Below are 18,073 nucleotides of genomic sequence, written 5' to 3' on the forward strand. Positions count from 1 at the left end.
GCATAAACCAGGCATCATTTCCCGAAATTGATTGGAAACACGATGATTGATTAGTAGATGGCAGCTACCTACAGATAGACGGTGCACACTAATGTCGCTCTCCGAATGAATGGTCCTGGGGAAACACTCCTGACCACTGATGCATGTTCGGGGTCACTGTTCTCTGGCAGAGAAACCAGAGATCGGGGGAGAGACATGGGCAGGGGGGACAGATACCTGGGGCTGCTACCTGGGTAAGTTCCCCCAAAGGAAAACAGGGACAACTGCTAAGAATAAAGGCTTTCTTCCTCCCTCCCAAACGCACGTTCCTCTCTGGGTAGAGTGAAAGAAAATCTATGAAAACCCAGGGGCAGTTCCTCTGCCTCCCCTCACCAGGACCTCAGGACAGCATGGGGCATGAACACCAGGCTCAGACATGATACAGAGCACATGTCCTGGCCTGGTTACCCTCAGACCTGCTCCTCGCCCTTCCCAGCTCCGCTGAGTGGTGGGGAGCTGACCGCTGAGCTTGCCTGTCCCAGGCCCCCAGGTCGGCTCGCTTCCAGCTGGGCGTAGTTAACAAGAGGCGCCTACAGAAATCGGGAAGCTACACGCTAGGACAGAGATGGCGAACCTTTTGAGCTCGGCGTGTCAGCATTTTGAAAAACCCTAACTTAACTCTGGTGCCGTGTCACTTATAGAAATTTTTGATATTTGCAACCATAGTAAAACAAAGACTTATATTTTTAATATTTATTTTATATATTTAAATGCCATTTAACAAAGAAAAATCAACCAAATGAGTTTGCGTGTCACCTCTGACACGCGTGTCATAGGTTCGCCATCACTGCGCTAGGGAGAATCAGGCCATTTCTCCCGTCTCTGCCTGGGGGATTGTTTCTGGCAAGGACCGTGCCTCCTGTGGCTGCAGCCCCTGCAGGACAGGCCCCTGTGGTCCCAGGTTCCTCCCAGTGTTCCTGCGCCCTGGCTCTAGTAACACGGCCTCTCCCCCGTGTCCCATCAGCCTTCCAACTCACCTCTGGATTGCTCCCCCCTCCCATTTGGCCTCGAAGCGTTCCTTGTTTCTGTGCTACAATTACCTGGATTAAAACCCCTCTGTTTAAATACTCAGAGAGGCTTCTGTTTTCCTGGTTGGACACTGACACAGAAACTGGGCTGTGGGCAAGGTGGACTTGTGAGAGGCGAGCTAAAGAGCCAGTCTGGTGCCCTCCTCTTTTGCACCCCATCTAGGATAGGAAATTGGGGGTTCGGAGGGGTATGCTAGAGAAGGAGAGGGGAGATGACTTGCAGAGCTTCTGGGATCTCATCCAAGGGAGCACAGACCAGGCTCAGCACAGCACCCACTGCGCATGTCGGCTGTGGGCCATGCAGACAGACTTACGTCCACCCACAAGCTCATTGCACAACACTGCACACCACTGACACATACAATGGTGACGCGGTGGCCCCAGGAAGGGGGTGGCAGGGAAACCCTGTCAGCACCAAGTGCTCAGACCGGCAAAGGCCAACGTCGGAGGCTCCTTGGCGTCCTTCCGCTTCCCTGGAGTGTTCACTCGAATGCTCCGGGGCTTTCCAGAGGTGAAGTGAGAGCATGAGATCTTACTCAACATCCTCGTCGTAGGAGGACGGGGCTGCAGAGCCAGCTCTGACTACAAGGCGGAGGAAGAGCTTTCTTGGTTCACGTGGCTCACACGGAGCTGCACCTGTGCCAGAGCCACATGTGCCCCGGAACGGGGTGGGCCTCCCCGTTCCTCCCTCAGACCTGGCCTGGCCCCGTCTCCACCTCTCCTGGGCCTGGTAACCAGGCAGAGAGAATGAAACTGGAGCAGCGTCACGGACAGCTCACTGCTTCTCTAACAGACAGGGCATGGAGAGACAGCTTTCCCGTGTCTCTCAAGAACACACCACGTGTGTGCTGTGGAGCCTGTCCCTGCCGCCCCCCCGCCCCCCAGGTCTTTCTGAAGGGGCTTCTCTTGGGAAACCCTAAGGACAAGACCTGCCACCTCCTCCCGCTCACTGAGCTCCTCTGACACGGGCCCACCCGCGGAGCCCCAAGCCAAGACCCAGAATAGCCCAAGAGTTGGCAGTGGTGAGAATGTCCCCGGGTCACCCCCGCAAGAGCCTAAGATGAGAGCCAACTCCTCCTAGGAGAGAAGCCACTGTGACTGCAAAACCAGAAAAGGAAAAGGCAGCTCAACTCCAAGCCTCGCCGTCAGCAGTATGCATCATCACATCCTCTCTGCAGGCGGCACCCAGCTCTGAGGATCTGGACATCGAGAATGTCATGGTCATTTTAGTGATACTTCACTCTGCCGGGGGACTGAGGGGGTGGGATCAACTCAATGGCAGCCATTCTGTCCTGCAACCGCCTGGCTGTTTGGGGCACCTACCATCAGCCGCCCAGCTGCCTCCCACCTGCAGACCCCATGGACAGCTGGGAGGCCAGACTCCAGTTTTCTCCTGGTGCTGTGACCAGGTGCTCTGCAGGCTGTCCCTGCAAACGGAGGGCAGGGGAGTAGCCAGGCTTCACATCTGCTCGGGGAGCCAGGGGGGCACCAAGTTCCTGGCCCTGCAGCTGTATGCACAGAGCGCGGAGCACAGTCTGTGGTGCCACCAAGGGCTGGTGCTGACAGCGGACAGGAGCCCAAGCCAGTGGAAACCAGGCTGCAGGCAGGTCTCCTGGGGGCCAGGCACAGGTGCTCACAGAAGCGTTTGGGCCGGAAGGGTGGGGACTCATGGTGTCCTATTCACAGACCCACCTGCGAACCTAGCTCTCTCACTTCACCTTCCGTGATCAAATAATTCCATCTGCTTAAAACAGAGCTGGGTGATCTGTAACTTGTTGAAAGAGCAACCTGGCTGCAATGCCCCGTCGGCTGGTCTGGCTGTATGCGAATGGGACAGCACGCAAATGGCTTGTCACAGTGATATACATGCTTGGCTCAGTGTAAACACTTGCTCCAGCAGGAGCTGTCAGGGACCAAGAAGAACCAAGCAGAACACCAACTTCTCTTCAGTGACAAAATACAGACAATATGAAGAGTCACGGGCTTCCCAAAGACACTTTTCTTATCATTTGTCAGGACCTCGGGTAAGTCTGTACCTTGGAGGGGTAGGGAAGGGATCAAATATAGGATGCAGGAGGTAAAGAGGAAAATTTCCCCATTAAAAAAAAAAAATTACTATGAAGCCGATTGAGAAAAAGCCAGTGACAGTAACAGCGGGGACAAGGGAAATGTTGTGAATTGCATAAACACTGGCACATTTGTTAAGAAAAATCCATTCAGAAAGATGCCATGTCCCTCCTGTACACGGTCATACAGCTTACAACAGAGCTGAGCTGGCGCATGCAGGGCAGCAGTGGCTCGGAGCTCTCAGCCGCCCTCCTGCCCCAAGAGCTGCTGTGCAGGGATGCAGGGTGCGGAGAAGGGAGGAAGCGGAGTGGCTCCCTCTTGCCCTTAATTCTCAGGCAGGTCTCTCGGGGACAGCGAGGTCTCTGAGGAAAGCGAGGTGACACTGATTCACACAGGGAGACTCAGCTTTTGGGGCGTGCACTCCTACAGTTTCTTCCCCCTCCCCTCTCATCGAGTCTCCATGGGGTGCGCATGGAGGTCTCCCACTGAAAGGTACTGGGGATGGGGCTGCCTCCTTCCCAGGCACGGCCATGAACAGCAGCAGGGCAGTGGAGCAAGTCTTGGATTATAGGATGAAACAGGGGTAGCTCAGTCTGACACGCAGCATGTGAGTTCTGGAAAAGGAAAGAAAAAGGGTCAGAGTTAAATGAGTTCCGACGGCAGATGCAAAGTGAGGAGGGATGGAATCAGCCCTCCCACCAACATGGCAACCTTCGAGGGAAGGAGGCTGGGCAGGAAGTCAAATGAAAGCTCACAATGCGGTTTAAGGCTGGACCAAAAGAAACTTTAATTGAGGCCAAGAAAATATGTGAATAACACTGAAGTGTTAAACGCTGGGTTTTGGATGGGCAGATTTAGTCATCACTGCAGGTGCAACCCCTCACCTGGCCAGTGCTTATCTGCTGATCAGACTGCCATCATGGAACTTCTGTGACCAGAGGCTAAGGGACGGGGAACACACTAAGGGCGGGAGGAGGCACCACCGGATCTGAGGTAAGCATAATTAATCGTAAGGATGTGGGCACTCAGATGCTAGAAACAGTTTTTTTGTAGGAGGGGAATAAACCTCAAACACCCACAGGGCCCCTCATTCTCACCCTCTCCACTTCCCCCAAAGACCTTCAACTCTCCTGTCCCAGAGCTGGGCACCTACAGACTCTCAGGAGAAATGAGTAAATGAAAAGCAGAAGTGGCTGAAAACCACATCATCACCATCTGGCATTATCAGTGGGTTGTGAAACCTTTGGCTTGGTTATTAGGAAAGTGCGGGGAGGGAAGTGGGGCTTGTTTGCTGAGATGGGGATCAGGGGGTCCGGCCAAGGTGGCACTCGGCTGTCCTTGCCCATCATGCATGCCACCTGCAGCCAGCAGAGGACACGGGGACGCTCACCTTCACAGCCTCCCGCCCTCCTGAGGAAGGTCTGCAGGCCGGAGCAGAGCTGCGCCTTCACTTCAGGAGCCTTTCTAGAACAGGGGAGATATATGTGCACAGCCTGGTATTTGGTAGGGGGGCTCAGCAAATACGTGTTCAATAAAAACCCAGGTAATTCAGTTAGGACTCGGGCTAACCTTTGCTTTATGGAGCCTACTGACAATGTTACGGACTTATTTAACTTTCATCAGAACCTTGTCTAGGTGAGAGACAGAAGCTCTCCCACTGCAGACACAGCTGACACTCATAGCCAGTTAGCCCGGAGGTCAAATCACCCCTGGTATTGCCGACATCAATCAAGGCTTAAAGGCAACAAGACTGCGCACAAAGACCACTTGGAGGTGTACCAAGAAAGCATAAAAAATGCGGAGACAAAGAAACAGGACAAAACTGTCAATGGAGGATATTGAGTTCAGAACCACACTTTTAAGGTCTCTTAAGAACTGTCTAGAAGCCGCCGATAAATGTAGTGAGATCCTCAAGAAATCTAATGAGACCCTCGATGTTGTGATAAAGAACCAACTAGAAATTAAGCATACACTGACTGAAATAAAGAATATTATACAGACACCCAACAGCAGACCAGAGGAGCGCAAGAATCAAGTCAAAGATTCGAAATGCGAAGAAGCAAAAAACACCCAACCGGAAAAGCAAAATGAAAAAAGAATCCGAAAATACGAAGATAGTGTAAGGAGCCTCTGGGACAGCTTCAAGCGCACCAACATCAGAATTATAGGGGTGCCAGAAGATGAGAGAGAGCAAGATATTGAAAACCTATTTGAAGAAATAATGACAGAAAACTTCCCCCACCTGGTGAAAGAAATAGACCTACAGGTCCAGGAAGCGCAGAGAACCCCAAACAAAAGGAATCCAAAGAGGACCACACCAAGACACATCATAATTAAAATGCCAAGAGCAAAAGACAAAGAGAGAATCTTAAAAGCAGCAAGAGAAAGAAACTCAGTTATCTACAAGGGAATACCCATACGACTGTCAGCTGATTTCTCAACAGAAACTTTGCAGGCCAGAAGGGAATGGCAAGAAATATTCAAAGTGATGAATACCAAGAACCTACAACCAAGATTACTTTATCCAGCAAAGCTATCATTCAGAACGGAAGGTCAGATAAAGAGCTTCACAGATAAGGAAAAGCTAAAGGAGTTCATCAACACGAAACCAGCATTATATGAAATGCTGAAAGGTATCCTTTAAGAAGAGGAAGAAGAAAAAGGTAAAGATAAAAATTATGAACAACAAATATGCATCTATCAACAAGTGAATCTAGGAATCAAGTGAATAAATAATCTGGTGATCATAATAGAATCAGGGACATAGAAAGGGAATGGACTGACTATTCTTGGGGGGGAAAGGGGTGTGGGAGATGCGGGAAGAGCCTGGACAATAATCGTGCACCTATGGATGAGGACGGTGGGTGGGGAGTGAGGGCGGAGGGTGGGGTGGGAGCTGGGAGGATGGGGGGGGGGGGAAGAGGAACAAATGTAATAATCTGAACAATAAAGATTCAATTAAAAAAATAAAAATAAATAAAAAATAAAAAAAAGAACCTTGTCTAGGTGAGAAAGGTTAGGAAACCTCTCAAGGTCACACAGCAAGTTGAGGAATCAAGATTTGAACCCAGATCTTAATTCAGAGCAAGTTTTTCCTACTACACCAAGCTGCCTATTCTATATCCAGCCCAGTAAGAGCATACTATCCTCTTCAGTGTCTGAATTAATGGCTATATATGTGTCATTACATTTCAGAAGCCTCTCTCTCTCTCTCTCTCTCTCTCTTTTTCTTTTTCTTTTTTTTAGGAGGGGGGTGAGTTCTGTCATTCATTTATTTGTTCAAACCCCAATGGAATTCAGCCATCTGCCAGAAGAGCTACCTGTAATAGTTTCCCAAGTGTCTGGTCTGCCATGGTAAACTGTGCTTTCATCTCTTTATACTCAACTATCTGCTCCCGTTTCCAAAGCAACCCTCTCCCCGCAGCATCTCGGGATCCGGCATCCAGGTTCACATCAGCCTTCACTACACTGGCCATAGCTTTCTGTTGGGATATGTCACCTCTCTGCATTCCAGGCCGAAGAAGCCCAATGCTTATCACCTGCCCTCCGAAGGCTATCACTTCACTCCCGGCTGCTCAGAAGTTCCCCGGCCTCACTGCATTTCCTTGAAGCAAGAATGAGAGCCACATGCAGCAGACACAGAGGTCCCCAGCAGGGCAGCGCTGGCAGAGGCCCTAGGAAAAGACCTACCGGGGGCAGAGAGCGAACCCACAACCCAAGAACGTGCCCTTGACCTGGAATCAAACCTGAGACCTTGGAGTGTGTGGGCCAACACTAACCACTGAGAACACCGGCCAGGGCTGGCTGAGTTGTGAACTACCGTGGGCAGGTGAGACTGCAAGAAGCCCAGTGGGAAACATCTGCTGGAAGGCTAAAGGAGACCAAGCAGCAACCTCACAGCTGTCCAGTGCTGAGAAGGCAGAGTTTAGAACTCAAGCTCTGCAAAGTTAGAGGGATGGGCAAACAACTTGGTTTTTCTATTGAAATCTAATGGGACTAAGAAAAAAAACTAAAATAAACCAGATCTAATACAGCTTTAAACCAAGCCCCCACATAGTCGAGATGATCTGCAACTTAACTGCTTTCCAGAATAAAATTCAATACTCTGCAGAGGAAAATAACAGAAGCCAGAGTCTCTACAACTTTATATCCACACTGACCAGCATTCATTAAAAATTATTAGACCTGAGGAGCAGGAAAATGCAACCCATAACCAAAATAAAAGTCACTGGAAGATGACTAATGGATAAGTCAGATGTTAGAATTAGCAGATATGGACTTAAACTATTTACTATATATCTATGTTAAAGAATCTATAGCTCTTGCAGCTGGGCCACCGACATGCCATCCAGACTGAGGAAGACCCGGAAACTCCGGGGCCACGTGAGCCATGGCCACAGCCACAGCCACATTGGCAAGCACAGGAAGCACCTGGGGCAGGGGTAGGGTGCGGTAATGCTGGTGGCTTGCATCATCACAGGATCAACTTTGACAACTATCACCCAGGTTACTTTGGGAAAGTCGGTATGAGGCATTACCACTTAAAGAGGAACCAGAGCTTCTGCCCAACTGTCAACCTTGATAAACTGTGGACTCTGGTCAGTGAGCACACACAGGTAAATGCTGCAAAAGCAAGACTGGAGCTGCTCCTATCACTGATGTGGTGCGATCGGGCTCCTACAAAGTTCTGGGGAAGGGAAAGCTCCCAAAGCAGCCTGTCATTGTGAAGGCCAAGTTCTTCAGCAGAGGAGCTGAGGAGAAGGTTAAGGGTGTTGGTAGGGCCTGTGTCCTGGGAGCTTGAAGCTACATGGAGGGAAGTTCATTAAAATGTCCACAGTAAAAAATAAAAAGAAAAAGAACCTATAGAAAAGTCTGGATATAATGGGTGACAAGATGATGTATCTTAGAAGAAATATAAAAGAACTAAATGAAAATTCTAAAACTGAAAAATATAAAAATCTGAAATAAACCATTTGTTGGATGGAATTAAAAGCAGATTTAATACTATGGAAGAAATGAGTGAACTTGAAGATAAATCTCTAAAAATTATTCAAACTGACAAAGGGTACATATCATATGACTCCATTATATAAAATCCTAGAAAGTGTAAACTAATCTGTGGCAACCAAAAGCAAATCCGTGGTCAACTGGGAGGGGTGAGGGAGATGGGGAGGAAGGGCGACTAGAAAGGTTAGAAAGGGTGCAAGAAAATGTCTGAGGGTGATGGATAAGTTTATTATCTTGATTGTGATGATGGTGTCTATATATGTCAAACTTGTCAAATTGTATATTTAAAAATGTGTATAGTTTACTGAAGGTCAATTATGCTTTAATAAAGTTATTTTAAAAAGAAATGATAATGGAAAATGGCTCTTTAGGGTTTTAAAAAAAAATCTGTGCTGGAACAGCATGCGCTGCCTTTAGAGATACTATAAGAATCATTCTACTTTGAGTTTAATAAAACTAAAATAAAATCATTTAAAAAAAAGAAAACAAACAAACAAACAAAAACGAAAACAAGAGGAGGTACTAGCTGGTTTGGCTCAGTGGATAGAGTGTCGGCCTGCAGACTGAAGGGTCACAGGTTTGATTCTAGTCAAGGGCACATGCCTGGGTTGCAGGCTCAATCCCCAGTAGGGGGCATGAAGGAGGCAGCTGGTCAATGATTCTCTTTCATCGTTGATGTTTCTAGCTCTCTCTCCCTCTCCCTTCCTCTCTGAAATAAATAAAAAATATATTTTTAAAATTTTTTTAATAAAATAAATAAAAACAAGAGGAAAAGAAAACTGGTGTGGCCATATTAACATCAGACAAAATAGACTTCAAGACAAGTAGTATTAACAGAGAGAAAGATCATTTCATAATGATAAAATAGTAAAAAAGACAAAAATTCCAAATACATATATATTCAATAACAGAACTTCAAAATACATGAAGCAAAATTTGACAAACTAAATAGACAAGTCTGGTTGGAGTATAACATTTAGAAAGTCTCCAGAAAGTAGAGTGAAAAGACACAGAGAAAGAAAACTGGAGAAACAAGAAGAAAACCAGAGAACCAGTGCAGGAGGTCCAGTATCTACTGTCTTAATGATTTTTCTGCTGACTGCTCTTAGGTGCCTTCAGGTGGTCGGCCCTACTTCCCAGGACTTATTCTCGCCATGCGCACTGACCGCCCGAGAGGCTCCTACAGGCACTGAGGGAAGCTGCCAGAGGACTGTCAGGAAAATAGTCTTCTCAGATATCCTCTTTAGGAACCGCCATCTGACAAAGCTGCCTTCAAGCCTGCTCATTTTACATTAATTATGTTTCATATTCATTAATATGTAAATAGTTGCTAATAAAAAATATTTGGTTGAGTGAGAAGAATACATAGATTATAACTCAGATGGTTTCTGAGCTTAAAGAGTGCTCAACCATTTGGGGCGGGGGGCGGGGGGGAGAAACGGAAAGAGCAAGGTTGAGAAGCTCAAAATGAACCCAGTGGGGGACCCAAATCAACGAGAGTGCGACGAATTTTTCCATTTCCATTGCCCTGGGGACTCTGCAGTTCCAGAAGACTTCTCACTCCTTCACTGGGACCCACAGAGACTGCTCAGGGGGTGCCTAAATCAGTTTGTTTGGGGGATTGGTCTTTACTGCCCTGGGGCGTCTAATACTGATGTCCCAGTGGCTTGCTCAGACATTTGTGCCTGCTCTTTTGATGGATGAGTTGAATCTATTCCAAAGAAGAGTGTTTTTCAGGGACCAAATCCCCTCCCTCTGCTGTTTCTTCCCTTTCGTTTCCCAAGCATCTAAAAAACCTTGGGACCTGGCTTTCAAGTCAAAGGTTCACTTTCTTTCTCAAAGGTTCACCTTCTACGTATCACTGAGAATGGAAGTACATAGGAATAGACTGGCTTAAAAGGTTTCCTGTAATGACCCTTGCAGGTAAAGAGAGATACTTTTCGAGGAGGCAGAGCTGGCCCTCAAGCTGAGGACCCTTGCGTAACTACCATGGACTTCTGTCACCCTTCTAAGACCTCCACAATACTGGGAGGGTCACGGGTATAGACCTCTTACAGCTCACACGCTAGTACTTGCCTCAGGGACAGGAAAGAGGTATTTGATTATTAGTAAACCCAGGCATGGTCCCAGGGGTGGCTAATTGGGCATCCTACCAGAATACACCAAAACACCAAGTCGTGGATTACTCATGCCTAACGTACGTGAGTCTGTCTTCCTCTACAAACCCCAGCCCAAAGCTTCACACAGTATGAGGGAACATCCTTCCACTGCTCTCAGGTAATGCTTCAACTTTCCTGACCTCTCCTAGATACATTAGGTACTCTGCTATAATTGCTCCACATTCAGTAAACCCTGCAGCCATAAGGATCCATTTAAAAAAATGCTGGGGAAGGGGGAGTGCACCTTGAAGGTACTTTTATGTACTTAACCAGGTTATATAACATTACACCTTGAGACAAGCAGACCAGAGGTGAGTCTAGGGTACTCAATGTTCTTCCATAAACAATGTTTTGGAAAATTCAAAAATATAATCTTTGGAAATGGCATAAAAATTTTGACAGAAGGCAGGCTAGGCTGAAGCATGCCTAGGAGAGCCATCAGCTGTTCTGGCCGTCTATTTTTACTGGGATTTGTGAAGACAGCAGATGCAGTCCCTGAGCTCTCTCACTGGTACCATGGTCCTCACCACCACCCATCTCCCAGGGTTGGAATGCAAACAGTTGGAACTGTTGAGTCACTGATTTCAGGAACAAGTCATCAAAAGGACAGTCTTCACACCCCAGATCATAATATTGTACTTAGAGACATCCATGTTAGATATTCTCTCTACATGGGAGATTGAGAGAAATAATATTACTCAATGTAGAAAACAAATAAGAAAAAAATTAGATTTACAGTGGACTCACATACCCCAGGGGAAATAAGCCAGAGGAGAGCAGATTAAAAGAAGCTTATTGTACAATTCATCAATTTCCTAGGCTCAGATGCCCTGACTCTGTCCCACTGAAATTACCTCTCTTATGAGCCTGTCGCTTTAGTTTTCCTGACACACTGAGTAGTACCCCTGGGACCAAAGCTGTCATCTCAGAAAAGGCTTAAGGACAACTCCAGTTGATGCTCCCTTGGTCTATGTCACTATACAGCACAATCTGTTCTCAGCGGTCCCCCCTGATGGAGACATGGTAGCAGTCCTCTTGTCCCTGCGCAGCAGAATGAAAGAGCTGCTGATTGACCACAACTCAAGCATCTGTCAGCAGGGGGCAACCAAGGACATCTTCTCAGCGGGTCAGGAGAGGATGAGAGATGCCTGCACAGCTCATCTGTCCCTCTCCTCTCTGGTTGTTTTTCCTGACTCAGCCTTCACTCTGAAAAAGATTCCACTGTCTCAGGATCATGATGCCCCACCCCCTCTGCTGTAGGAAGCTAGGTGAGTCTTCTCTATAATCCTAATTTCCAGTCTTCAATAAGCCTCTAGATAACTTAATCAAGGGCACTTTCTCTTTATAGATACTGGCCTCCTCTGATGTGCAATCATTTACCTTCAAGCAAGTGCATGAGTCATTTTTGAGAACCATACTCTTAGGTAAGGAAGCGATGTAGTTTTAAGGAAAGAACTGACACTATTTTTATATAACTCACATATGACTATGAAAACTTTGGTTGATATCCTAAAATTTCCCAAAATAATAACAGTCCTCCTTTAAAGGGGGGGATGGAATCTTAACACTTAATGAGCATCTACTACAAATTAGAGTTGGTGCTGGGAATAGCATATACTTTAAACACATTTCACCTAAAGGTGATTCTATGAATTTTCTCTTCCTTTTTTCTTTCCTCTCTCTGAAACTAATATAGCTTCTATGCCCTAAGTTCCATAAAAAGGAGGGGGTATAATATGGGCAGGAAAAGAAGGTGAAGGCTTTTATTAGACAACTAGAGGCCCAGAGCTCAAAATTTGTGCACTTGGAGGGGTCCCCTTAGCCCAGCCTGTGCCCTCTCACAGTCCGGGAGCCCTCAGGGTATGCGACTGCCGGCTTAGGCCTGCTCCCCACTCCCTGGGGAGAGTGGGCCTAAGCCAGCAGTTGGACATCCTTAGCACCGCTGTGGAGGCGGGAGAGGCTCCTGCCACTGCCACTGCACTTGCCAGCCATGAGCCCGGCTTCTGGCTGAGTGGTGCTCCCCGTGTGGGAGCGCACTGACCACCAGGGGGCAGCTCCTGCATTGAGCGTCTGCTCCCTGGTGGTCAGTGCGTGTCATAGCAACCGGTCGTTCCACTGTTCGGTTGATTTGCATATTAGCCTTTTATTATATAAGATGATGGCTTATACTTTACAATCTGAACAAAGAAAAACACCTTCTACTTTCCTCTCTATATGCACAAACACACCCATCTCCTACACACAGAAAACTAAACACCTCTCAGGTGCACTCAACACACCAATCTGGGTCCTTATTGGCCCAGGGGAAACAATACCGGCCTTGAAGTCTCAATTTCATCTCTGCTACTGGCTAGCCATGTGACTTTGGGCAAATCCCTTAATTTCTCTGAGCCTTTTTCAGTTTTTTCATGATTAAAATGCCAGTTCCAGATCACTTCACAAGTTAGGCTTAAAAGTCTAATCACTAGTGTAACTAAAAAATAAAAATTTTTAAAATAACAAATAGGCTTAACTGGTTTGGCTCAGTGGATAGAGCGTGGGCCTGTGGTCTGAAGGGTCCTGGGTTTGATTCCGGTCCAGGGCATAAACCCAGTTTGTGGGCTCGAACCCCAGTGTGGGGTGTGCAGGAGGCAGTCGATCAATGATTCTCTTTCATCATTGATGTTTCTACCTCTCTCTCCCTCTTCTTTCCTCTTTGAAATAAATAAAAATACTTTAAAAAAAATAACAAATTAAAAAAATGCAGGTTATAACACTTAGCTCATGAAGTGTTTACAAAATCAAGTCATATAAAAGTAAGTGAAGAATTTTTAATCATTGTAACACTTCCCTAAGGCAAACAAATTCTGTGCTTCACAGAGGAAAAAACAGGTTTAAAGAAACCAAGTGATTCATCCAAGGCCACACAGGAAATAATCAGAGATGTCAGCAATGAATCCCATCTGACTGCAAACGCTTGGATGTCCACCTCCTTCCCACTGCTGCCCTTTCTTTGGGCTCCTGGACACAGAAAGGCTTTCCAGTTACGTCTCCTCCATCCTGCTCTCAGGACCTTCTCCACTCACAGCCACTTGGAGCTAACCAAGGAGGCAGGAGGGTTGGTTTGCTGGCAATAAAAATGTCACCACTAAAAAATAAAATAAAATGTCACCAAAGCATCTGTAAGTCTGAAAAGGAGGGACAGGATTTGGAAAGCACCGTGACTGCATGTGGCACGCCACTGGACCAACAGCTGGGGGGGCATGGGGGGGTAGGGGGGGTGTGCACTGAAGTGTAGGGACTGACAAGGTACTAGGTAGGTCTATAGTTTGAAATTCACACTTTTTATCATTGCTGACCCCCAGCAAGGGGCTCCTTATGCGCGCAGATTTTGTCTTCACCCTCCGAGCTGAAGTCTGTGAGGTAGGCACCAAGTCTGCGTGCACCCAGTGCCATGGTTAAGCTTGCAGGGCACACCGAGTGCTGGCTCCCAGTCACCTGTACACCAGGGCCTTTAAAGGGCCGGGCCAGGGCAGGTGGAAGACAGTGACTTCCAGGAAGACAATGAGACGCTGAACATCATTTTCTTTTAAAATGTCAGGTAAATCCTTTCTGCCAGCAGAAATCCAGACTCTTCCCATCATCTAGAACCTCCACCTAAAGACAGTGGGTGAGTGAAGGAGGCAAGCCACTGAGAAGGGGCCAGGAAGCCCGGAGGCGGAGAGACGAGGGTATTTCAGTACGATCAGGTTTCGTTTCATCAAGTTAGTTCTTCCCATCAAAATCCTGTTTGGTGTGATCATCTGTCTGGCTTGCTGATCATTAAGTGGCAATGCTAATTGACTTTATTATTGGATCACACAGGGCCTGGCTTCCCCATGAGTTTGTATCTATCAACTCTAGTATATGACAGTATCAACTATCCCATGAAAACGCACTATTAGCCTAACATTTGTTCTGGTATTTTGAGGTCACCTTGTAAATTCAGGTTAGTCAGCATTCCATATCCCCAAAAAATAAGAAACAGACCCATCATCCCAAGAAAAAGGTCCACCGGAAATACAAAAATGGGGACATTTTCCAAAATGTGTATTTCTGCTACACTCGTCTCTCAGCTCCACATCCGTCCATCTAAACTCACTTCTGTTCAATTAACATCTATTGAGCATCTACTAAGTTCCAGGCACTGTGCTAGGCAGTAGTGACGCTGGGGCTGGGACTCTGCCAACACATTTCTCCTCAACCACCAGGTTCCCTGTCACACCAGTAGGGGGTGCTAGAGGGAGCATGAAAGGCTTAAGGATGGAGAAGAGGCTGGTTTTTACTTTTACCTCTTCCTGTCTGCATCACCCCAATAGCAGCTCCAGTTCCTAGCTTTACTTCACACGCCCAGAACCAGCCTCATACACCTGGCAGGGGCCAGCGCCGACAGAACAGCATCCTCTACAGGGCTCTGAGTTCCAGCTCCTCATGGCCCTCTTGAGCTTCTTTCTACCTTGTGATAACCCCAGCTTCTTCCTTCTACTCTCCCAACCTTGGGGATGGTGGCTGCTTCCTATGCCACCACCACCAACCCCATGTTCCCCATTTACTTCTTTTGTCCCTCCGTATCTGTCATATTGATTTTTGTATTAACTGTTAAAATAACTTATGTAGTTTCTATTTTGCTGACAAATACAGTGCAGTTGGGAGCCACAACTTTATTTATAACAGTGGTCAAAAGAACAGACTCTGATACCAGTCACACCTGCAGGGAAATCCCAATCTATTTATGTAGTACCTGGTAATTGTGAAAACTTTAACTCATCTCTCTAGGTCTCGTTTTCTCAATCGCTTTCATTTATTCAATTAACATTTATTAAGTGCCTACCACTTTCCAGGCACTGTGCTAGGCAGAGAGAGTTACATGTTATGCAAAACAGTAAAACTCCCTGACGTCCTGGCGCCTTCTGTTGTGTGAGTCAAAGGAGACAGCACAGGTAAAGCACGTCCTCAGCCTTCCTCTCTGTACCAGGACAGGAGAGCAAAGACCAACGGGTCTTAAAGAAAAGTGTCTCAACAGCTAGATCTCTCAGAAAACGCAGCAAGTGTCCCTTCCTCCATAATGCTGAAGGTCTCAGTCAACATAACACCCGGGCTTCATCATATGCCCTGTCCATTCCTCCTGTTGAGAGAAAGGCGACCTGTAGCAGCATTCACTCAGAAGGAAATGGGACGACAGCCACAGAGGGGTAACACTACAAGTAGTTTTGTTTTTTCTACAATTCCCACGGAGACAGTTACCTGTGATTCAAGGAAGGAGCAACAGCAACTGCAATGCAGGAATGAGACCCAAATGACCATGACCAACGGGTATGAGTGGAAGAGATACTTTTCTCCATAAAGAAAATATGCATATATGTGTATATACACTCATTGATATGTACATATCAAATAACCAGAACTTACTTTTTGCTTTCTGCAATAAGACTATAAGCCTAGAGAGGCCAGGGAAGTGATGAGATGAAAAGGAAAGATTCCTGATTCCATTTAAGCCTGAACGCAAGGGCCCCAGGCTGTGGGCAAGGAAACGCTAGGAAGAAATCCCATCTCCACATTTTGACATAATCATTCCCTGGTCTTCCGGTGTCTAGACATTAGGCCTATTGTAGCAATGATGGCCAGTGCTCTCACTAGCGAGGAAGCTGTTTCTGCAAGATTCCTGTGTAGCTAAATTCTTGAAAGCCATATCTGTAACAATTGATAAGCCTATAAATGCAAACTAAACTCCTCACCCTCAAATTTTTATTCATTTTGACATCATTATGACCATCAAAAGTCATGCTGGGGGAAAAAAGAACACCATGGAAAATGATTACTAGAAGGTCAATTTTGCATCCTTGATCTAGGGCCTCATTATAAAAAATGTACTGTCACTGAAGGAAATTAGTGTTCCATAAGACATGCAAAGCCTGAAAAGGGTTTAATTCATAAATAAATGCCAACATTTAAACAATCAAGACAGTTTCAAACTCCAGGACTATTGAAATGAACACTACATATTGCCTGGATGCGCTATAGTTCCACTGGGAACATAATTCAATTCCACCTGAAATCATATGGCCAGGCCCAGGAGAAGTACTTTGGATAAGAGGTGATAGTTCTGTTTTTCCATTAGAAACAAATGATTATTTCTGTATTTAGGGCATCACTCAGGCAATTCCTTTCATGACTTATAGTACTCTGGAGCAATTAAAAACAATGACAAGATGAAAGAAGTAGGGGACAAGTGTCAAATTCCGAACAACCCACGGAAGGCTGAAGAACCCCAGAGAGCACTGCTATCTCAGACAGAAGGCGAAATCATCCCTTCTGCTCAAGGAAATATAAATGAGCAGTGAGTGTGCATCCCCGCAAGAACATTATTACCCGGCAGAGGCAACCTGCTAAATACACACTTCATCTCCGAACAAGCCTTCTGAGAGGAAGTGGGAGCAAAAATGTTCCTCCCGAAAAGGAGAAACAGCACCTGGGAAATGTCTTCACCGGGGCACGTGGCCGCCTTCCCTCTTACTCCCCTCCCACTGGCGGTTATACATTCTTAGACTTGGCAGATGGTGCCCAGCAGTGGCCAGGGGCCCTGGCCTATCAGAAAGCCCCTGCATTTCTGGGCTTACTTACCACCCAGGCCATTGTGATGACTGTAGTTTCTTTTCCCCAAAATGCTCAGAGTCGTGTGATTGGGGGTGGTCAGCATCCGCTTGGTAGTGGGAGTTTGTAGAGTTGGTGTAGATCGAATTACATTAGGTTTCTTCGAAGGATGGATCTCTGACAGAGGGAAAAAAAGGTTTCTCAACTCCGAAAATGGTATTAAAAAATCTCTGTGTGGAACTTCCCTGGTTAATAGGCACACATCTTATTTCTTAATGAGCTGAGAGTCAGTTCTTTAGGAGCCAGCCTGTTTTCCCAAGGACTTGCATAATTAATCAGCTTCAAGTGCTGTTACCATGACTGCTTTCCTTATCAAAAGTGAGCTGGTTCTTTCCTGCTAACTGGAGCTCTAGCTTCATGTTGTCAGTACAAGCGAGAAAAAGAAAGAAAAGGGGAAAAAAAAACACCATAGAAGGTCACTTAAATACAAGCTCTACTAAGGGAATAATAAGGCATCTGACTATTCAAGGTATTAGCAATCCAAAAACTATCTGGAGAGGTAGCCTCAGAGAAAAACCACCTCCGTGTTCTATCAAACCAGAACTTAGCAAGTACCCATATCTGGTGCATAGAGCTTTCTGAAAAACAGGGTTCCTCCTCTGGTTCTTCACCCAGGGTATGGGAACCAGGGCCAATCACTCCCAGCCCAGAACGTATTGATATACATGAAATCTGACACCAAACTCCAAATACTCGAGTCAAAAAGCAGCAGAAGAAAAGAGGATGTATCACAAAACTATAATGTGCACGTGGTATATGTGTGTTTAAGTGAAGCATGCTGTTGTCAGGCACACAGCCCAGAACCACTCATTTACTTTTTGGACAGAGTAGAGGGACAGCAATTGCAATACTGTAGGAACTGGAAGTTAAGGACCTCAGTCTATTACTGATACTGAACAACCTCTTCTCCAAAGCTAAACTTGCTCACTGGTCTGGGTTAACACCCAGTGTGCCCACCAGGGTGAAAAGCCACCCTTCTTTTCAGGTGAGGGCCAGGATTACAGCCTCATTTACTGAAATTTGGGAAGAGCCTTTAGCATTATTAGAATTACTGTATCTTGTTCTGGTCAAAATCCTACACTTGTCAAAACTGAATCAAGTGAT

At 46.4% G+C, this 18,073-nt stretch overlaps 1 protein-coding gene and 1 pseudogene across 6 annotated transcripts in view; one reads left to right on the plus strand and one right to left on the minus strand.

The window, feature by feature from the left end:
* Positions 1 to 3,051: 3,051 nt before the first annotated feature.
* The window catches only part of MTA3 (metastasis associated 1 family member 3), a 179,512-nt gene continuing 164,490 nt past the window's right edge, over positions 3,052 to 18,073 (minus strand). For 5 of the 6 annotated variants that reach the window (XM_059659993.1, XM_059659991.1, XM_059659992.1 and 2 more), the window contains exons 16-17: positions 16,940 to 17,086; positions 3,052 to 3,748 (exon numbers count right to left, since the gene is read on the minus strand). In XM_059659993.1, the coding sequence (XP_059515976.1) occupies positions 3,723 to 3,748; positions 16,940 to 17,086 (173 nt within the window). In that variant the 3' untranslated portion in view covers positions 3,052 to 3,722. Of the gene's footprint in view, positions 3,749 to 4,524; positions 4,599 to 16,939; positions 17,087 to 18,073 lie in introns of all 6 variants that reach the window. The other variant, XR_009447997.1, reaches the window with a different exon arrangement.
* LOC132213433 (large ribosomal subunit protein uL15-like) lies at positions 7,091 to 8,608 on the plus strand (annotated as a pseudogene).

The sequence above is a fragment of the Myotis daubentonii genome, chromosome 12, assembly GCF_963259705.1.
Source record: "Myotis daubentonii chromosome 12, mMyoDau2.1, whole genome shotgun sequence".
Classification (NCBI taxonomy): Eukaryota; Metazoa; Chordata; class Mammalia; order Chiroptera; family Vespertilionidae; genus Myotis; species Myotis daubentonii.